The following is a 23,744-nucleotide window of genomic DNA, read 5'->3' as shown; positions in this document are numbered from 1 at the left end:
TACAAAGTATAGATATGGCTCAAATTCATGTTTTGATTTAAATGTTTTGTAAATGCGTAATTTATTATTTTCTATTTTTTTGAGGGCTGGCAACCACTGGTTATCAATATAGGTTTTCTGTAATTTCATTTTTGTTTGTATACTATTGAACTCTGCATTATCATGTACATTTGTTATTTCCTGTAATTTGTTCACAAATGCTGTTCAGGTATTGCCATTTAGTTTGCTTTCTGACTTGAATGCACATTGAACCAAAGGTCTACATTCTGAATTTAATATTCTCCTTTGGTATTTTAGTATTTGTGAACATATATCAGTGATGATTGGGTAGTTTCCAAGCTCTGCTCTAGAAGCAATGTTACTAGACCTTTTATGTACACTGAGTGTTTGCTTGCAAAATTTGATGTGAAGTTGTTCAAATTGTAATTTGTCATTGAATAATTTTTGAATGAATGAATCATTTGCAATAATGTTACAATTTTTTGATTTAAATAATTTAAAGTTGAAAGCTGCCGCCCATACTTCTGATCCATACAATATGATTGGCAAAACTGTACTTCTGAATAGTTGTATGGCAACTATATAATGTCTTATATTTACTATCTTCTATATAATAGACCATTCTCCTTGCCAACGGCTGTCGCAACCTTACGTAATGGAATGCTCCGTTTACCAATGACCTAAACCACAGCTGGGGCGTCGATCATGGGGGAGAGAGATAGAGACACCCCCCCACTTTCCGAAGGGTGGGGACACAATATCAACTGCTCCCCCCACTTTCCAGACTTACCCAGGTATCAATAATAGGCTTACTGTATAACATAGCCTGCGTTTGTGTAAGGCCTTTGGTTATGTGTACATGTACTGTATTCTTATTGATCAAGAATGAAAATTCCCAGGTGAAATTCTTTGATTAACAATGGGCCTATTAAAGTCTTCCTTTACGATAATGGTAGTTTTTTCCCATCATCGCACGATGGTTTCCTGCACTTCCTGCACTTCATCAGATAAAAATAGCCCGCATCCCGCAATATTGCTGCTAGTCTCTCCTCAGTCTTTAAGGAGTGTAACGAGGGAGTCGCAGGACCGAGTAGCCGAATTGTAGCAAGTTATGGATACGAGCTGTCTACGTTAACCCTGCGAAAGATAAATTCAGTCCCCCGTTCAATCTGAATTTACCCGGGGAATTTACGCAAGCCTTTAATTATATCTACCTACGTTGACAAATCACAGTAGTAAGTATATAACTTCAATTCAATTCAGTACTTTCTGCTAACGTAAAATAGGCGTTTTTGTGTGGAAAAATCACTTGCATACGAACACGTAATTGCACGAAGAACATACAACACTTTCATAGGGTATTTGAAACCAAAAATTGTCATTTCAACTCAGCGGCCAATCAGCAACCGCCTTACAGTTGGATGAAATTTTGGTTTCAAATACCCCGGTAAGGTGTTCGTGTGCAAGGGATTTTTCCACACGAAAACTATGAATTTGGTCGAATTTTGTTAGCGGTTGGCTTAATATAACCCCAACAGATCGTTTGGCTGTGAAAGATTTGTATTTTTCTCATATTTGCAGGAATCCGAAAAACGCGTTTCACAACTTGTCTCTAATTTAGTTTTATGTAGCGTTCAAAATGGCGGCCCCCATATAGTAGATATCGTATTTATTTTATTATCACGTGTGCGCCAGCTGACTGTGACTATACATAGGGCCTAAATTGAGTTAGTTCTGAGGTAAATACGTTATATTAGGCTGAGCCGAAAAGGCTATAAACTCTAACTAGCCCCATTTGGGGGTGAAGGGGTACTCATATAATAGGGCTAATTCTTTGCTGCAAATGCTGTTTATAGTTTCAATAGGCCTGTGAATATTTAGATATAATAGCATACAGTATTACTTGTATTTCTAGCTATGACGCTTGTTTCACAAAATCGTCACGAAATCCGTGTTAATTTGGGTAAATTATAAGAAATTAACTTTTTTTTTTGCAGATGCTTAATTCAAGGAAACGTCAGGGTGCAAGTGGGTTGTCCAATGAGAAGCGACCCAAGACAGAGAGACAACAATTAGAAGTTAATGTTGATGCGCTGGGAATGAAGATTATGTGCGATGTTCCCAGCGATGGCTCGTGCTTTTTCCACTCTTTAGTAGCATAGTTTGATACATTAGGCATAACACAGTATCAGAACAAATCAGCATTTGAGTAGGCGGCTCTTCTCAGAAGCGATTCGGTGGAGTTGACATGATGAAAATGAAAGAAGCAACGGATGTCATTACCCATCGGAACATACTGTTGCTAGACATGCTAGAGAAGCCACAAGTTTTAAGACATCGTCTTAAAACCGTTTAGTCTGAGTTCTCTGGATAACAGTCAAAATTCTAACATAGTCGTATAGATATGCAAATAATTGTTAATCTATACCTTTGAAGTTTTCATTTAAGGTTTTTTATTTTGAAAATGCAATACTATTTTATTTAATGCGATGACATGTGCATTAACTTGTACACATTAGTAGATACCGTGTTAACAGACAAGATGTTGGTTCTCCGAGTACAAACATAGCTCGCAAACTTACAGTGCACACCGGGAGTGAACTTGGTGAAGTAGTTAAAATATTTTTCCTAAAATAGTATCCTTCCCTTCCTCCGTTTGTGATTGTTAGTCTGTCCATGAGCCCTAAAAATGTGATTTTTGATTAGAAGACCAAGTCATTCAACAAATTTAATCAAAATCTTGTTTCCTTTATTTTTCCCCTTTATATATAACAATGATGCTTTCGAACTGATGACACAGCTGAATGAGACTGGTGAGTTGCCCAGCAATGCTGAGGTGAAGAAGATGAAGTCGCATGGTGAATATAATATATTAAAAATAATAAATAATGATCAATCTGGTGTGTGTAGGTCTGGTTATGAGTTATTGCCTAGAACAATGAGAAAGCAAAAAGGAGAAAACAGAGCATTCCGGAACATTCTATTGAACATGTTGTTGTAAACGACTCCTAATATGGAAATCCCCAAAATGCAAGTCATGGATGGATGGATGGATAGACCATGTGATTGGTCAATGTGGAATCAAATCCATCGAGAGTTATTTGAAAAGTATGCACCAAATGAATTCATTTGGTTGCATTTTTTAAAAATTTCTACCTTCTGAGGGGGGCACATCCCTTCACAGACACCCCCCGTCCGCAGAAGCGCGGACATTGGCCGCTTACGCGGCCACAAAAGTGTCCCCCCACTTTTCAGAATGAATCGACGTCCCTGCACCACAATCCCTCTATAGACGGACTGTGCCTAAACCAATCGTAATACAAGTTGGTAAAACATTGATAATAATAATTGTTCTGTAAGGTAGCGAATATTATAAATAGTCGACCAATCACAAAGTTCTTGACCGCCGGGAGTCTTGATAATTATGTTCGCCGGAGTAGGGGCTAGATCTGTGGACATGCTTTAGAAGAGATTGGTAAAGGAATGTCTGCCAATGTTACAAAACAATGGCAAAAAGGTTGAAACCTTGGAGAAACCTGGCAGTAGAAGACAAGTCCTTGTAGTAGAAAATCTCCAAGAAAATCCTGGACAATTGGAAGAATAATGAGGTTATGAAGGACAACAAAGATTTGGTCAGATTAGCCAGAGAAAAAAACATTACAATTCTCGAACGTCCTATCAACTAATTAAGTGTAATCAAGTCTGTGGTGGAACTTGATTTCATGATTTGCTGTGCTGTTTCAGGTTATTGAGTTTGGAGATATGGGAGCTTGTGAAATTGATTGACGTGTGAGTGCAGCTTATGTGCAGTGTTCTTTGTGACATCAACATATCCTGTTATATGTGTGATAGACTCATCTTACTCGTATTGATTTATTTTTCCTTTACTTTTTCCTGTTTGTAATTGTATATTTTCTACAATTAAGGCGTCAGGCTGTTACGGCTGATTAATATTTTAGTTTATTTTCAGTAACGAATTTCCCTTATTAAATAACTTTGCAGTTTATAAGATGGAACACTGCCACCTGTTATGCATACATACTTGTAATTATAGGTACTAGTAGCTAGATTGGTGTATGTCGCTATCTAGTTTTCAAATTCAGTTATCTATGGACAAAATAGAAAATTATGACGGATGATAGTGTATAATAGTCCAGGGTTTCGAGTGAACAACCTAAGTTTAGATCGTGTTGGTTGTCGAAGAGTCCATAAATTGTTCCTCAATGGTTTACGGAAATAGAGTGTCAAAGTTCATGTTCGAAAATGTATTTCATTTTTGCTATTTTTGTACCTCGGTGCTTTACTTAGGACCTCAGTGCTACGTGTTCTAGTCTTGGCGCTTGATTTCATGATGTCAATTTGAGAAGATTTGTTCCAGTTGTATTCACACTTTATCAAAATGCAGGGGTAGTTTACGACTATCACAGTTGCTCGGATGATTGCAACCGAAAGCAAGTTAATTTGATTGGCAATGTGATGTATTTACAACAGCACGTGTCTGTCTCACACGTCCATAAGAGACTGCTTTTATTCAACGGAAACAAAGGATATTCACAGCATAAAACAGAACAAATTTTGTGATGAGATCAGACTACAACATTCTGCAATCTTGGTTTACAACTTTGACACCGCTAACAGAAACACAGTAGATGTCACGATGTCATCATATTCCGCCATGTTTGAGTGTTCACTCAAAAATGTAAATGAACATGTGAACAGAAAGATACAGATGGGAAGTTGGCTGAAATAAATAAGTGGTGGAATCATTGTGTCAATTATAAACTGACATATCGGCCAAACGGCATCAGACCTCACTAACCACGGTGTGTTGGGTTTGGAGCACCGCAGAGGGCGATCTCGTCAAGCTACATTGTATTGTCACGGGGAAACTCTTCTCTTCTCGTCTTGCCCGGGTTTCTCCAAAACGTGTCACAAGGAAAAATTCGTCTGGTCTCTATCACGTCTGCTGGAGGCACTGGATCAGGAAAGTCACTCAAGCTTTACAGTCAAATAGACGCACACAACGAAATACGTTTCAATAGCTAGTCTTTAGCCACATCGAGAACGCCTCGAGGCAAACTGCCTCGTCAGTGACTCTGCCCAGGCCTGACCAATACTCTCTCGCCTCGTGGAGCTCTCTCTGGGACCAAGGACTTAGACCGTTTATTACGTATTAAAACTTAACCAATTACAAAGAAGTCTAAAGACATAAGGCGTAACCTTCACACATTCAACTTGCACATAGCCAATCAAACTAAGTACTGGACACGTCATATTTTTTGATTAATCGTTCACTATATTAAGTTCCGTACAGAACCTCGCATGAGCCTAAATGATGACAGATACAACACAGCCATTCACTAGTAATAAGCTAAACAAGTCGGTCAACAGATACGCGAATACTAATTCATGACACTATGTCAATTGTCATTCACCACCAAGAACTTCAAAATTTTCATCAGAATTCGATCAGAAGTTAGAATGTCATGCTCAAAGAACTTTGAGGTAATTACCACAATTAAAGCTATATTTAGTCAAAACGATTTATTTTAATTTTATTTTTGACACTTCTGAACCTCTGTGTTTTTTACTGCTGGATTCTGACATTCCACTTCTGACTTCTGAAATATCAACTCTACCGCTTCCCATCATTCTGTGCGTTCTTTGTAAACCATGTTGTTATTTTATAGAAAGAAATAAAAGAATAAAATATTTGTTAATCTATAACGTAAACACGAAATAACAAATGTTGATAACCAGCCTTGGTTATGCAAGAGTGGATATATAATTTTTAATTTTTAAAAAAAAAGCTAATTAAATCTAACTCCCTATCAGTTCTGCAACTTTGTTGGACCATGGATGTACTAAGATGTACATCCATGGTTGGACCATCATGTGTTTATTATATGCATGCAAGCATACAAGGTGACGATTAACACTAATTACGTGTTCTATCGCCATCTTAAATTAACGAAAAAATTGGGGGAAAAAAGGCTATGAAATACTCGTAAATTTTTCATTGCAAATACATCGAAGAGAAGCCATGATGTTTTGATCGTGATAAAAGGTCACCTTCCTAGGACCGCCCCCTGTTTAATAATTCATGATATGACGTCATATTTACTGGGCATTGCCACGTGTTTTTACCGACCCCATCAAAACACTGGTATGAATGACGTGTTTCTGATTTATATATTCAAGAGCAGTTGTTCTGGTCCAACGATTTTACATAAAATGTCTATGTCTATACGTTAACTTTCAATTTCAATAGTCTAGAAAGTATGACAAAGTATGACAAAGCAGTAATTCCCGGTTTAACGCGCAAATATGCAAATTAGCCTTTTTCTCGTCTTCTATTTTTGGTGAATTCTTGGGTTTTAAATTAAACAGTTTATTACGGCGAGTGGAACAAAAATAACAAGTCCGCAATTAACATGGATATATAAATTATGCAAAAATAGAAAAGAGTGAACTTTGAGGTCATGCTGTGCGACTTTGAAAGCCGTTAGAGAGATGAGTGGACGCATTTGAATTAGTAGTATACCAAGGTATCCAGTGATGTAATTTTACCCACAAACGGACTTGAAGTTTTTAAGCTAATTTTTTTTAACCACTTTTGTCCAAAAAAGCATATTTTTGACACAAAATCAAAAACGCATTCTGGATATTTAAAATAAAGACAAGTTTTACAAAGTTTGTATACTAAGCTTTCAGAAAATATATAACATGTTGGATATATAATACCATCTTCATTGTCTAATTACTCAATTAAAAAGCAAGCCAAATAAACTGCATCTCTACCTTAAAGCGGAGGGGTCGTCATAGTGCGCACGCGCGGGAATTGAGTCACAACCGACGATAACAACGCGTGCTAAAACGCAAAGGCTCATGGGTAGACCCTTGTTTGTAAACAACGGCACGCTATGGCTGTCTGACGCATACGCAGGTGACGACTCCCCCGCTTTAAAATCTGTCGCATGGTTTGGTTGCCATGAACAAATGTGAACAAATGAATTGAAACGTTCGTAACATGTTTCTAGCGATAAATTATTGCTTTCAATAAACATTTGTATAATAGGTTTATTTTGAAGACCTCTTCTCTTACAGTTAAAATAGAAAATTCCACGCATGATTAAACAATGTAACAAACATTTATTAGCTTAATTCATTATATACACATTAATATTGACATAATGTAAAATATGCAATATACAATGCTTGACAAATCCTTAAACAATATTGTGAATAATAACAACCAGTAGATCAAATAAACTACATTGCAAATCTTTATATATCGCAAACCACAGTCACTCTATCCCCGGTCTGGAAACGACTAGCGTTCTTTTGTCTCGAAGCGCAGTGCGGGTAAACAAACCGTTCACACCCGGGCCGAGGGAGTCAGGAAGTCAGACAGATTACAATACCGTCAAAATATTCATTAAAATCGGAAAATTTACCGTCATGCAAAGCAATACCTCTGTCATGAATTTGTTTTCGCGTATCTATTGACAGATTATTAGCTGAATTGCTGTGTTATGTCTGTCATCGTGTAGGCCTATTTGAAGTTTTGGACGGAACTTGGCTCAGTGATTTGGAACTAATTACCAGATAACCGCCGCTTTTTAGACTACTCATTTTGACAGTTTATATCCGTAGTTATTAATGTAGTGAACGATTAATCAAAAGATATAACGTATTCAGTACTTAGTGTGATTGGCTTTATGATTGAAGGTTACGCCCTAGAGTCTTTTACTGTTTTGTAATTGGTTAGAGTTTTGAAAATGAACAAAGAGAGTTTGAGTTGGTCTTGGCGAATACTCAACGACAGACGCAGTCCGAGAGAGTCCAGGGGCGAGCCTTGAGGCAGTCCAGTCTTGGGCTAGTCTTGGGTCAGCCTTGCGAGAGTCTTGGGGACTTTTCCCCAGGGCGCTGTGTCTTATAGTGTGCTCGATTGACCGACTAAGACGAGAGCTGAAACGTATTTCGTTGTGTGCGTCTTATTTGACTGTAAAGTATAAGTGACTTTCCCGATCCCGTACCTCAAGGGGACAAGATAGAGAGACGAGACGAGATTCCCCCCTGACACGTGTGGAGACCCCGAGAAGGAAAGTTTCCCCCTGATACCTCATTGTTTGACTTCACTTTGACTTCAAATTCGGGCAACCACAACGTAAACAAACATGTAAACAAAATTATCACTATGATTTTTTTTTTGAACCCTGATACGCATCACAACCAGCCTACCAACTCATAAACATCCAGTTCCTGCAATGCAAAAATTAATATAGGGAATTATGTTCATTTTCTCGTTTTAATAGGGGAAAAACTTCGCGTGCCAACATGCTGACATCGCTAAACAAATCTTGTTAAAATGGCGTCGTTCATGTTAACCTAGTCGATCGAAAAACCTGTGATATTTCTGATTCTTGGGGGTTCATAACAGTTCAAGTCAACTATACAACAACTAATGACTTTATTCTATGCAACAGTATATAACAATGCTTCAATGTTTGTATATAAATGATTTTTTAGGACAGAATTGAGTACATTGTCATTTCAAAACGTCGCCATTTGCATTTACGACCTAAAAAGCATCCATAAAAGTCGCTCAATTTAACATTAATAAAATGCGGTGTGACAAATAACAAATCAGCCAACCAATTTTCAATGATATGTTTCGATCATAAAATGTCAAAATCGACGACAAATATTGGTTTCGCGCCGAGAAGTATGGTAAATAAAATAGAGTTCATTTCAATCACCCCATAATCAAAAACGACAAATATCTGGGTAAAGGTATGAACATTTGTTGCGAAAAAGTGTCGCTGCTGGTAAAATAGATGAATTAAAGAACTACTCGCCGGCTAAAAAATGACCTTGTACAGATATCCTGATTAAAAAATTATGTGAAAAAGCAAGAATTCTGGAATAAACAACTATGTTGTAAAAAAGTACATACCACTGACGATGTCAAAAATAGTGGCCGGCTGCGTACTGATCACGTGACAATGCTTTGCCCATACCCGCAATGCGCCTTTGCCAGGGAAGGAGGCCAATTCACACCTAATATAATGACCGTTTCCAGACCGGGGATACAGTGACTGAGCGCAAACGAAATATAAAAAAGCAGCACACCCATATTTAGAGCTGTATTTAAACTGTCGCACTATTGTGTTGCATAGAATGCTTATTACAGCGGGGGGGGGGGTCGTCACCTGCGCACGCGCTATGGCCATCTGACGCATGCGCAGGTGACGACTCCCCACTTCAACAACACAGTCAACACATTTCAACAACCCTGTATCATCTGACAAAATATCACAGTCACAGTCACAGTGTGTGACCACTGACACAAACCAGATCCAGTTTGCGAACCAGTAAATTAAAAGTGAAAGCATCGAGAATTGAAAGGCTATAAGCAATTCACTGGCGCGTCAGTGATGCAACAAAAAATCGTACATATCTTAAACAAACATCATACTATAGTTATTGAATTTGTAATTTTGTAAAATAAGTGTAAAAATGAAGAAAATCAGTGACCATAACATATTTGTTTGTGTCACATGCCACCTGTTCACTCACATATATTTGTTTTGAAGACCGACCACCCATCGATCAAAAAGATGAATCAACATGATTTTCAATGATCTCGTTTTAACAAAATTAGTCCTGCCATGGGACACACAGACACCAAGAACATCATTCATATAATAGAGCGTGGAGCATGTATGCACCATATAAGCACAATTCTTTATGAATGATCTCGTTATTTCGCAGAAACTGTATGATAACTTAATTACATAGGTGTAGGTGTTCGATTTTTGATTGAATGCAAATTACCCTACCATTGAGTAGTAATGATAACAATATGCAGCACTTGTGTATAACTCTAAAAATGTTACATGTTCATTCAGTTTATGATAACACTAACGTCTTCTTTTATATAATGCATTCTAAAATCACAAAAAAAAATATGGATAAAAAAGAAGGTATTTGTGTAATTTTTGTTAAGAAAATATGTGATTGTATTTTCACCAGCAATTAAAGCGACTCTGTCGTCTCCCTTGTGTTCCTAGCATTTACAACCCATTCGTAAGTGGGCGGTGGCGTAAACGTAGTCGGCACGTATCCGTTCGGCTCGGCCTCAGCTCTATTATTGGTACGATCGGTGTTGCTAGCACGGGAAGTGCGCATGCGTGGTGTTACCGACCGAGACGCAGTACGCGTTCGAGTACGAGTTTGTGTCCGTCGCTTGTACCCCTTGCACAGGATGAGAACACAAAATGAACCGACGATGCTCATAATGAATAATAGTATTGTTACTACGATGGCGAGACTAACTGAAAAACAAAACAAAAAATCAATCACACTATTACAAATAGAAACATAGTGATAGTACTAAAATAAAATTAATTAAGTGCGGTGTATTGTGGCAACCGAGGAGGGCCACGACTGTTTTTTTTTTATTATTGTAATTCTATCAATGTTTTAAATTGAATACATACTTGAAACTTTTCTTTGAAACTAAGTTTACATTTACATTACTTTACAGTTTAAAATGTACTCATAATTGTATTTCCGTCTGTTTTTTTTATTTCTTGTAATTCAAGTTTGCTTTTCAAAACTGATTTGCATTTCCATTTTGATTTGCATTTCAAATTTACAATAATTTGTTGCTTTTCACCTTATCGATTTGCAATTTGACCCCTCTTTTGAGTTGCAATTTCACTTTCATTTGTTGTACCCGGGTCCTTTCACCCATTACCTTTAACACAGGAACTCGTCACACAGCGTGAAGTGTTTTTTGCAGACGAGAGCTTTTCGTACAATCATACAATACATCAATCTTTTCGAAACAAATAATGTGGACTTTGTCAGAGAAACAAATGTTAAAAAACTATTGAAAATTGGATCAAAGTTGCAGTGCACATTCTATCTCTTAATGTATTATATGTCTAGCAATAGACATGGTGATGCATAAACTGGAATGGACATTTTCCCATTGCATAAATATAGTGCATTTTTAATTCAACAAACCTGCAATTTATACAGCGCCCCCACACCAAATCTATTGTAAAGTCAGGTGGATATTTTAATCCTCAAATAACGTACTAAATATAGTTTAAAGCACTGGAGCATTTGGCAGTAAAAACACAAAAATGAATATTTTCAGTTCTGTTGTCATGAAATTAATGTTACATGCATGCTCGGCACCGCTACACGTGCGCTACCATGTCCCAAACTTTCAACCAATTTGAAATCCAACTTTTGGAATTATGAATGAAATCGTTTTCTCAATTTCTCATAACAGTGGAGATGATGTCATACTTTACCCATACTCCTCTGCTGAGCAATCAAGATGGAGGACTACATATAAGTGAACATTTGTATATTTAGAGAATGAATAATCTTTACATTTGCCGAGCTCTTTCATTTGGTAATATCACGTAGTTAGCCTTGACTTTTCCTTAAGACGGAGACGACACAAGTTAGGGGCGCCTCAAAAGAATAATTATGATAGGGTCAAGGGTCAAGTACAATAAAATGTGAATATACTACAAATATGAAAAGGTCTATGAATTGAGGTCTCGTGGGTGAAAGGGCACAGCACATTAAAGTGGAATCAAATAGTGAAGTCAAGCTAATTCAACAGCAAAGTGAAACGCAAAAGAAAGCTGGAAGCGCAATAAAAAAACAAAGGGAAGCTGGAAGTGCAATTAAGTGGAACGCAATTGTAAACTGGTATTGCAAATCAAAAAGCAGAGAGAAATTTTTAATTTTTAATTGTAAAGTAGAATTTAAAATGGAAATGAATATTAAGAATGGAAATGTATTTTTTTTCCAAAGAAAAGTGGAATTTCAATTGAATATGTAATCAATTAAAATATGAATAAAGTGGCAATAATGAAAACACGAATTCATGGCTCTCTTCGGTTGTCGTAGTGTCTAAAATAGTACGTTTTGTCTGTTAACAGTGTAATATTCAACCAAGCACTGGTATATTACGTAGCTTTTTATGAATACAATAAAGGAAGAAGTAGATTAAATGCAATAACATGTAATAGAGTGATATCATGACACATTCGACACAGGTACGAAAAAACATATGAACTTGGCAATGAGACTGAATATAGCTATCTAAAATGAATTATTTGGGACATATACACGGGTTATGTTTGACGTGATATAAAAACAAGATCGATATCAGGGATGAAAGATGACCCCTCCATCTTCCATGGCGGCAGCAGGTTCAAATACACAGAGTTTGCCATTTTTAACGGTTTTCGAGGACATAGCAGCTTTTTGTCTAATCTTTTGGTATCCTCGGGGGCGGAGCTACGTCACAAGACGTTCCACGTTGCTAAGACGCGCACCACTGTACATGCATTTATATGGGCTCTGTGCACGCTGCTGTGGAACGCCGGTCGAGCCAGTGAAAATTCGGGAAAAAACAACACAAACTCAACTTTGAAGTAATCCTGAACAACCAAATTTATATAAGTTACACACGTAGGGCTAATCTTGTTACATTATTCAATGGAGTCTCAACAACCACCCCAATATACCATTTTCTGAAAGTTTTTGGCCTTTGTTTTCACCGCCAGGGTTGCCAAGCCCGGATGTCCGCCCCGAGGATATGTATGTTATTGAACAAACAGTATATCTTACACAAACAATTTGCATAAATACAAAAGTATGACTCACCAGTATAATAAAAATATGTATTTTCACATGAATTTCCAATGTAATTAGTAAGACAATAGCAGGATCCGTACATACAAGTACCACCATTCTGGCAAGGTGGATCACAAACTGCAAACAAAAAACATGAATGAATTTGAAACGTCATTTTAAAAGTAAAAAAAAAAAGTACATACCCGAATTAAAATATATCAATATATTTATATAAACATTATCATGCAGTATATACAACGTGAAAAAACATAACTACCGATTTCACATTTGTCGCCATGGGAACCTGTCGGACATTCACACGCATAGCCAGAACAATTACCACCATTTTGACAGAGAAACTTGCACCCTGTAGAGGCAAAATATTCCTTTTCTGTTATGCATACTGTAGTAGAACATATCATTAACACGAAATTACAGTGTAAGTCATCGTAATCTAAATATTTGTAGTGTTTAAAGTGACATTCTGGCGATTTAACAACTTAAAGCGGGAGGATCGTCACCTGCGCTTACGTTAAATGGCCATAGCGTGTCATTGTTTACAAACAAGCGTCCACCCATGAGCCTCTGCGTTTTTAACGTGTGTTGTTATCGTCGCCTTGGACTCAAATCCCGCGCGTGCACAAGTGACGACCCCCCCGCTCTAAACAGCCATAATCAACGTTTCAAAAGTAAACTTACCGAAATTACGATATTCACACTTCCTACCCTCGTATCCCAATTTGCAAAAACAATAGTCATACTCGCATTCATAACTAACTTGGTCTCCAATACAAGGGAGATCGCCATAACAGGTATCTTAGTGCACAAATAAGACGAAGTGCGTAGTTTAGTAACATATTATTATAATACTATGTATTCCATACACACAATTGGTCAGAAAATTATTCATTTTAGGAGCACAACACGATGACGTCACGCATTTCCCAAATAAGGATAATGATGTACATGAACTAGTATTATGATATACATTCATACCTATTAAATCATTGCCACAGTACGGCGCTGTTTCATCTGAGTTATCTCCACAATGGTCAGTACCGTCGCACACAGCAGATGAACCAATACAGTATCCACTTTGAACACACTGGAAAAATCCAACTGGACACGGATCTGAAAATAATGTATATATAAATATAACCAGAGGTACATTACTTGGGGTTTGCAACTACGGTGACATGATACCAAGATCCCGTTACAATCTCGCTCTCGCATAAACGTTCCAACTCAGAAAAATGCGAATGCGCATGCCCGAGGTAACTAGGATACTGGGATGTCCAGGTGGATCAAAATAGATGCTCACGATATGACGGATTACGATAAGTATATTTTCTGTACATTTTCGATGTATTACATTTTTACACTATGAATGTGGTAATACATGTTTTATTGTTGGCGATCCGCTCCGCTAGGATTGCTCTTATAATCACTTTTGTCGTTTTGTGTGTGTAATTTCCAGTGTTTTCACGTATGATTTCTTCTGTGATTTTTTTGGCTTGGCCGATTTCTTTCAAACTTGGCAGGTAGGTCACTGTTCACCCTAGTTATTAGGAAAAATCTGAAAAAAAAAATTTGGCCCACCGTTGCCATAGCAACAGCCAAAAAACTGATTTTTGGATAGCTTCGCGCCAAATGTATCTCCTCCTACAAATTTGGGATAAAACACTTCAGACATAGCTCATTCTACTCAGTTTGAGTGTGGGCACAAAATTGCTATTTGAATTTTTGATGTCTTTTTTCATTACCGAGAAATTTTACCCCAAATTTGGGGTAACTTTTCACCAGCAACGGCTTTTAACTCCTCTGTGATTTTGTCGGCTTGGTTGAATTTGTTCATACTTCACAGGTAGGTCGTGCCGTCACTAATTGGAAAAAAAATCCTGGCCCACCACTGCCATTGCAACATTCAAAAACTGATTTTTGAATACTTTCGCCCCAAATGTATTACCTCCTACCAGTTTTGTACACAGTCATAATGATAATCATATACACTCAGCGACACCGATGCCAGGTGACTGTGGTTTTGTAATAGCAGTGTTCAAAACGGATGGAAATAATAAATGATGTAACAGAAGAATACGTCCTAGTATTAAACTAATTGACTTCTAAAGACTGAATGTTTTTTGCAAACATCGTATATAGGCCCATTTAGTTATAAACCGACGTTAGCTTCACGTTTATGTCACACTATGGAAACAACCAAAAACATGTTGCTTGTTTTTGAGCGGAGCGGATCGCCAACCAGCCTACCGGCTTGTTTTATTACAAACCGCCTATGTCATGTCAGAAGGTAGTAGCATCCGTCTCGCTATCCACGTGATGAGACTTGAATGGGATCTTGGCATTATGTCACTATACAGTACTACGTGCGTTGCAAACCCCAAATAATGTACCTCTGATATAACATGTAACAGCCAGAAAGTTTCTGAAAGAATAATAGTATAATAAGCCGATGATCTGATTGGCGATTCGCTCCGCTAAAACACAAAACATTTTTTTTTTATAAATTTTACTCTCTAACTAGAGTGATGATGTGACCTGCATGCAAATTTGAATAATTGAGAGCAATCAATAAAATCGGCCAAAAATCAGAGAAGAGTTAAAGCGAGACGGTCGTCACCTGCGCACGCGCGCGTTCCAAGCGACGATAACAGCACACGCTAAAAACGCAAAGGCTCATAGGTAGACGCTTGTTTATAAACAATGACACGCCGTGGCCATCTGACGCATGCGCGAGTGTACTTTAATACGTGAAGACGACACACTACATTACAACTCTAGTATTGAGAAACGATTTTGTGGAGCATTACAAAAAAAATGAAATTTGTACTTACAAGTTTTTCTGAAGAAGATGTGTGAACCAGGAATAAAATACGATTCATAATTCTTTGTATACCTAATGTACATATATCCACTCTCTGAGTATACATTATGAACTTGTGATAAATTCGTCCATTCAGCGATTAATGGTGACATCGATGTGGGACCATCACGAATTTCCAGAATAAACTCACTCCCATTTTCTGTTAACACCACACGTAAACAAATAAGAGAAATAAATAAATAAATAAATAAATAAATAAATAAATAAATAAATAAATAAATAAATAAATAAATAAATAAATAAATAAATAAATAAATTGAATGTTCCTCATACTGTATTCTATAACTTACGACTGGCCCATTGTTCAAGTCCAGAAAATGACCAGGCAACCTGAAAACCCGGGAATGATTTCACGAGACGAATAATCGTAGATGTGTAATTTTCTTCTGGTGGCAATATTACGTCATAATTGTGATTTCTCTTCTGATACGGTGATACCGTCATGTCTATGGTACCTGCAATCGTTAAGTGAGCAAATAAACTCGTTGGTAACTTGGCGTATTACTATATAGACGCACAGTCAGCTGGCGTACATGCGATCATGAAGTAAATTAATCTACCGATGTTACAGAATGTTTCACCCTCCATAATGATTTAAATAGGCTCCATGATTGGGTAAGGCTTGGTTTCTCAAGCTAAATTCCCAGAAGTGTAACGTTATCTCGTTCACTAAGAAACGCTCGACTCTCTATCACAATTATAAGATAGATGGTTTGTCTATTGAATGTGTCACTCAAGTTAAAGACCTTGGTGTCATATTGATGGATAACCTTAGTTGGTCCGCTCATGTTGGCACTATTGTGATAAACAAAAGCATACAAAATGCTAGGTCTAATAAAGCGCACATGTTGACAATTTACCAGTATTACTTGTCTACGCAGTTTGTATATTTCGCTAATTATAAGTCCTTTTAAATACTGTACTCAAATGTGGTCACCACATCAAAAATACCTGGTTGGTAAAGTTGAGTGGGTCCAACAAAAGTTTGTCAAACACTTATGTTATCTTACTTCTCGCCCATTTGGATCATCACAGTATCATGAATTATGCCTTCGTTTCAATTTATTGTCACTTGAGAATCGTAGAAATTTCCTTGACTCCGTCTTTTTGTATACATGTCTTAATGATATTTTTGATTCTCCCTACACTATTTCCAACATTTCTTTTCATGCTCCCTCCAGAAATCTCCGCTCCGTATATTCCTTCAAACTACCTCTTTGTCACAGTAATCTCAGAAAATATTCTTTTATCCCTCGATGTCTTGATTTTTTAAATTGTATTTATATTGCTGGTTCATTTTTACGACTTTATCTTCTTTTAAGATCTCTGTTTTAAAGGCCATAAGTTGAGCTTTGGGTCTTTCTTTTTATTTTATATTATTTTTGTAAATATTTCTGTATTTGTATTTTATGAGTGCCTGTAATTGGGGAAACATGTTGGTATCTAAATATTTACTACATAGTGACCGTCATCTTGAAAAGATACCCTTTATCGTCACGTGGATGAACGGCTAGTTAAAAACGCACAACACCTTATAAAATACAGTATATGGTTAATTACTAGTTGTCATGGAATTAACCACGGCCATACGTCCATAATGATAGAACTAATCAGGCTAGTAAAAACTTACCGTTAAGCTGAAACATCAATGAATAGTTGGAAGAAACCATATAGTATTTCGCCCTGAATCCAGGAAGTTCGTATAAATTTTCATCTGTAACTTGGAATGTCACCTGCATAGTGTTAATACCTGCCCGTGTTTGGTATGTTGGCACCTGATGACACATGGGATATCCTGGTTCGTGTTGTGTGGATTGTCGGTTAACGTACGTAACCTGAACAAAATGATGTGTAAATGATTACATCTCTGAACCGAAGCGCTGTCGTAACACGTGACACGGTGCTCATGAGGTCGTACCTAAGGCGCGATTGATGCTATGATGGCATAATTTGACATACTAAATACAACAGTTTGCCTTGAGACCACCGATGTACATCTGGATAAATACAATTCAAATTACGACCAAATATGTTTTATATACACTTTATAGATCACTTATTGTTATTCCCTACCAGGAAATATATGCAAAATTATGATATCTACACATTCTGAAATACCAACTTAACTTAAATACAACGGCACACGAATCTGAGAATATTAACACATGACCACCGGTGTTACGTAGAGGTGAGGAGATATTAGCTTTAATCACTTACAAACAGTTTCTCCCTACACCAATATGAGGTGTGTAGGACAGAATGAGTCAAGAAATCGGTTAACTCCAGCAAAACATCGCCACCATATGGATTGGTGATGATATAAGTACAATTGTATGGTCCATCTGGAAACGGCGCTGGAAAACCAGGTGATTGAATGATACCATCTTCACCATCATCGTATACGTGCGTTCCACATTCTGAAAAAAAAATGTACATTACCTGCTTGCATAGTCAAACTCGATTCGTCTAGGTGTAAAATGATAGCTGTTTGTAACATCATAAGTTACAGCGTGCCGTAATTTTGCGGTATTTTACAGGGTATTTTAATCCTACCTTATTAGGAATTCCAAATTCCAAATATGGAATGATTACGCGTGTAAGCGTCCTCTAATAATACAACACACATGGCTGCCATCAGGGTTTAACCGGACTCCACACAAAGAAGTTCGCCGATTCTGTTCTAAACTTTTTGGATTTCGGCATTCCCATAATAATTGAAAGCAGTCAGGTTGCATGAAGTAAACATAACGAAATTGAATGCGTATTGAGTATAATATGAGGTTATTACGAGAATACCTCAAAGTATTCAATTTCGTTCTGTTTACTTCATACAACCTGACTGCTCTCAATTATCCAAATGAATATTACATGTAGCAAGTAACATAGCGAGTTCCCAGTGCGGGGACTCAATATACGATAATCTTGAAGCCTATCATATTAAATAAATATAATATACAGTGAAGAATTTATATTTTTTCATCGATGAAGTACAACCATGTATTTTGTATTATATGTTAGCAGGAAATACGATTATAATAGACCATTTTCCGGTCACTGCGAGAATCACGCGTTATGCGTGAAATCGAACGTAAAAACAGGACAAACAAAGGTCATAGCGTCGTAGTGGCGTCAAATATCGCGTGGGATTCGACAAACGCGAAAATATTTTTGGGGACATTTCCATGCTTAATAATATGCTGTCCACATTTGATGATAGGCAATTTCGATTAAGTAAGGGTATTCGGAAGCAATATTCCTCTGTCGAAGATCGGCCGGTCGATATGTGAGCTACGAAATAAGGAAATTCGAGTTCAAAATCAAATCGTTCGATTTTTGCGGCAGACGTCCGACGCGCGTCTTTCATGTATCTCGCGAGATCTCGCAATTGTACGGAAAATCACCTATTACACGTACACTTATGATAATCAGCCACGCCTCCACTCTGAATTCTGATGTGATTGCTATAGCGATACAGTGAACATGCTACCAACTCATGTATAATTTCGACATACTACAAGTGTACGATTAATGTATGACAATATTCAACATCTGTCAATTATTAATTTATTTGCTCGCTATACTTACCATAACAATATAAATATTCCGTCGACGCCAGTAGAATCAGTAATATAGAACACACCATCTTAGCCATTGTGACACCAGCGTACCCAATCAAAGACAGAATGAAATCAAACTACAGAAAGCTGTAGAACACAATATAAGACGAAACACATTGTGTGGAATATGTCAGTTTGATACATGCTCTATGTCAATCACAACCACGGAATACGTTCGTCTTTTGCATTTGGCAACGAGGTAAAACGTATTAAAATTTATATATGATTTATACACTTTCTAACATTGACTAAGCATGCTGCTATAACACTATATACATAATCAATTCTTTGGACTAGAAATATACTAGAAATAGTACCAGATTTTAGAACAATACACTAAAACAGTTAAGTATACACAATAGTTAAAGAGGCACTGAACTGTGGATTTTAGGGTTTATTTCACGAACTTGATGTGATTTTAATCAATTCTGAATAACAAATTGAACTACGAGCCTATTGTTTTTTATAACGATTTAAAAAAGACACGCAAACTGAGACGTTACCAAGCTTTAATTAGGTATTTTTAGATGATTGGAATGAATCGTATCGTATCGAAGGAGTCACCGGCGGTAATTAGTGCACGTCGCGCCCAGGTCAAACCTCATATTTGTGATTTCCATTAGAAAAGCGCATTGGATTGTGGAAAAATCATTTTTTATCAACACAAATGCTGCGCATGCGCAGTGCGACGATTGCCGCCCTTTACACAATAGTTAATTATACATAATAGTTAATTATAATTAAGATTAATTCCAACACAAATTCAGTTGTGCTATGACTACACATGCATATTGCAAATATAAATTTTCAATCAATTCGATAAAAAACTGTTACAATATATAGACAAAAACATTCGGAAAAAGTTTATTTGTATGCAAATTATGTGCAGATTAGGTCGTACTAGTGTTTAAGGTTGAACTAAACACACAGTATACACCAATCTGATTAAAATAAGATCCTAGTTTGGGCTTTTTTTGTTTTTGTTTTTTTTTTGTTAAAATAATATAATTCATATTTTTTTCATATATTCTATTATTTGTTTAAAAGTTTATTTGCTGGTATTTTTTTAAGTTTTGGTAATTCGCGATTACCAAAACTTAAAAAATTACCAGCAAATAAATTAAAAAAAAAAAAATAGAATATATGAAAAAAATATGAATGATATTATTTTAACAAAAAAAAAAAAAAGCCCAAACTAGGATCTTATTTTAATCAGATTGAGTATACACATATCATGTTCTAGTTCATTTAAGCAAACCATCGGTATTAGTATGTAAATTAGCTAATTGATATGCACAGATTAATTAGAAACTATCCTGATATATTAATCTTCACTAACAGCTACACTAACAGCAGATATGTAGCGATTGCCAATGTATTTGTGAGAACATATACAAGGAGCATGTCAAATTTCTATGCGAAGACCTAGCCGACCAATAAATTACAGGCGACTCTTCTACCTCCATGTATTTCAATGTGTGGATTTAACCGCTAACCGTATCTCGGTGACCAAAATGCCCCCCCCCCGTCTCCCATGGGTCGTGTGTATTTCAGAGCTTGTCGCCGCTACAGATGAAACTATCATTTGGACAACAAAACAGTAACACATTTGCTTTTAATTAAATGACTATGATGAATATATTGGCAACATGATTTCGGAAAGTGAGTTAAACAATTTTTGTTCGAGAAAATACTGAAAATCTCTAATCCACATGGATCCTGGTTTTGTACAGTTATTTTATTGAATAACAAGTCATTGAAAATGACACAGTCCCCGTTAAATTTTTAAAAGTTCTCTTTTTGCTCGTCATATTAAAGCGGAGGGGTTGTCGCGAGCGTGTCCTTGAAACTTGAGTTCCAAGTGGCGTATACAACAGATTGTTTATTTACATCAAAACACTTGTTCCGTGTAGAAGTAATATGGCCAAAAATAAAAACAGCCGTTATTCGGCCATCTTTGATCTGATTATGAAACACACTGATATGAATGATGTATGTGCCAAATACGAATGAAAATGGTACATAAATTGTGGAAATATAGTAGTAAGACCAAAAAGTCAGATGGCTGTCAATCGGCCAACCTTGACCAGATTTTGAAACAAATTGTCATGGACATGCATCCTAACATGTATAAAGTACATGTATGTGCCAAATTTGAATGAAAACTGACAGAGCACGTCCAAGATACGACAGAAAAAACAAAACAAGATGCCTGCCAGTCGACCTGCCTTTGATCCAATTGCGAAATAAATCGTCATGGACATGCATTCTAACATGTATAATCTATGTACCAAATTTGAATGAAAACTGACAAAGCATGTCCAAAATACAACATTTTCAAAAAACAAGATGGCTGCCAGTCTGCCATTTTGAATCGAATCACTAAACCACTGCATGTGCATATGTCCCACATAACGTACTAGACGCATGCAAAGAATGAACGGAATCAGTCCAAGGGATTCTGAGATATGACTCCGGACGAACGCACAGACGTACGGACGCACAGACGTACGGACGCACGGACGGAGACCGAATTATAAGTCCCCGTATTCGGACTTCGTCCGAACGGGGACTAAAAAATACCCTGAGGTTTTATCAACAAGCAGTATCCAACAAAATTATTTTAAAATGCTCAAAACACTATCCACATTTCTACCAAATTAAAAAAAAAAGTTCATTTTGAGTCCACTAATCGAAGTTGGCAGTCTACGATTTCACTACGTTATGTCATGCAATACACGGTCAGCGCTGAGACCATACAACGAAAGAAGCACCGGCACCGCTTTGGTACAATTGGGCCCAGGTCAATAACACAATAGTACTAGTTTACCAGGGGTTATGTAGCATAGACACTTAGTTACATTAGCGGGGTGCTGAAAACATGGTGCCTATGGCCATAATCTGTATAATATTAAAGCATCTGGTTGAACGAGTGTGCATCAGGAGTTAGCTGACCTGAGTTGATCTGTATGAGCATGCGCATTACAACTCAAACTCGATTTCTGTTTTTAAGCAACTAAACAAAGATGCCAATTTCCAATGGGGTTGTCTAAAAAAATACACCAAGTTACGTTACTGGAGTTTTGCCATATGATAAAGAGATGGCCGCACAGCCCTGTCATGTAGTCCCAAACATGATTATGCTATGTTTTGGTTCATATTTACTCAACCCGCTGCGCATGTGCACTAACGTAGTCACACTTGGTTACCCGGATGGAAGATTTGTGTCTTTCCGGCACTTTATATGGTTGTGCAGGTTAAATAGGAACCAGTTCTGCTTAGATTTACTAAATGAGTGAGCAGAATGAATGATACACATTTTTAACTATTGCATCTCAAATTTAAAATACAACACGTAGTACCCCCGTTTGAGAAGCTATGGCCCCCACATAACTTCCCCACGCACAATACGGGCTTTATTTGTATCCAACAAATTTTATTTCCGTGTACACTGTTTTCATAAAAAGTAAAAGAAGACCTGAAAATGTCACTCGTATTCTTATATGACAACCTGAAATTTCAAGAGACACAGGAAAAATAGCTGTAATATGAATTCGTAGAAAATGACATATTAGTTGTTTCATGGTTATTACCGAATGGCCAGAGTTGTGCGCAGACAATTATGCACAGCAATGAATTGCTCGACTTGTTTTCATGCCTTCATGATTTAACCAAACAAATCAGTGTCAAATAGTTTTTAGATTTTTACGCCATAATACTGTGCCACAGCATAGAATTATAAACCCGGTATACGTCAAAGACTCCCAAATTTAAAACCGAGAGTATATGATGTTATATAATGGTGGATGACGAATACACGCCCAATACTTACGCGACGTTATTGTGACTGTTAATGACGAGGGTTAGTTACATTGTCACTAACGAGAAGCCATCCGTTGCATTCAAATAAACGCAGTTTCAGGATTGAATACTCATCAGGGTTTTGAGTCGACGTCATGTCACAAATATTTACAGTACCCGGGGGTATGTGTTATAACAATGTTGTTACTTACCAAGTTATCATGGCGGACAGTTCCATAGTATCGACGAATCTACACGTTGTCTACGATTACCCCCTGAAGATTATTCTAGACAGGCGACTGAACCTTGGTGTCGAATAAACAACACTGACTATACTCTATCTCTCTAACACGAATTTACCAACAAAAAAGTAACTAAAAGCGACAGTGCATCGCATTTCACAAACACACAATACACATACCACACACCTAAATAGGTCAAAGTTTAGGAGTTGTAGCAGTTTCCACTATGCGGTACACTTACAATTGTGGACGTCAGTCCGAATAAAACTTACACTGTTCCTCGAATGGATTTTATAAATTTTGTTAACGTGATATGTCCTGTACGATCAATATCGGTGATTGCTGACAATTGGTCGAGTAATCTTTCCAAACCAGACGCGGTGTCGAGGTGTCATTTTCATTCATACATCGAGCCTGATTGGTTCAGCGATGACTTATTATTTACGATCGCTACCGTCGGTATAATCATCTAACCACACCGACCAAGACAAACTACACAGTAGGTAC

General features: G+C 37.1%; 1 protein-coding gene across 3 annotated transcripts; it reads right to left on the bottom strand.

Moving 5' to 3' along the window:
- Positions 1-5,029: 5,029 nt before the first annotated feature.
- LOC144359236 (uncharacterized) lies at positions 5,030-23,422 on the bottom strand. 3 transcript variants are annotated; one of them, XM_085497084.1, is made up of 11 exons: positions 23,208-23,422; positions 19,163-19,281; positions 17,795-17,994; positions 17,208-17,412; positions 15,868-16,032; positions 15,528-15,716; positions 13,672-13,806; positions 13,375-13,491; positions 12,953-13,042; positions 12,706-12,813; positions 5,030-5,662 (listed from the first exon to the last, which is right to left on the bottom strand). In XM_085497084.1, the coding sequence occupies exons 2-11, from the start codon at positions 19,227-19,229 to the stop codon at positions 5,649-5,651; spliced, it is 1,290 nt and encodes a 429-aa protein (XP_085353210.1). In that variant the 5' UTR covers positions 19,230-19,281; positions 23,208-23,422; the 3' UTR covers positions 5,030-5,648. The 3 variants fall into 3 exon arrangements, with proteins under 3 accessions (XP_085353210.1, XP_085353208.1, XP_085353209.1); XM_085497082.1 differs by lacking the exon at positions 5,030-5,662 and adding an exon at positions 7,133-10,340; XM_085497083.1 differs by lacking the exons at positions 5,030-5,662; positions 13,375-13,491 and adding an exon at positions 7,133-10,340.
- Positions 23,423-23,744: the final 322 nt, after the last annotated feature.

The sequence above is a fragment of the Saccoglossus kowalevskii genome, chromosome 3, assembly GCF_978046115.1.
Source record: "Saccoglossus kowalevskii chromosome 3, keSacKowa6.1, whole genome shotgun sequence".
Classification (NCBI taxonomy): Eukaryota; Metazoa; Hemichordata; class Enteropneusta; family Harrimaniidae; genus Saccoglossus; species Saccoglossus kowalevskii.
This window is presented reverse-complemented; position numbering and strand designations above follow the sequence as displayed.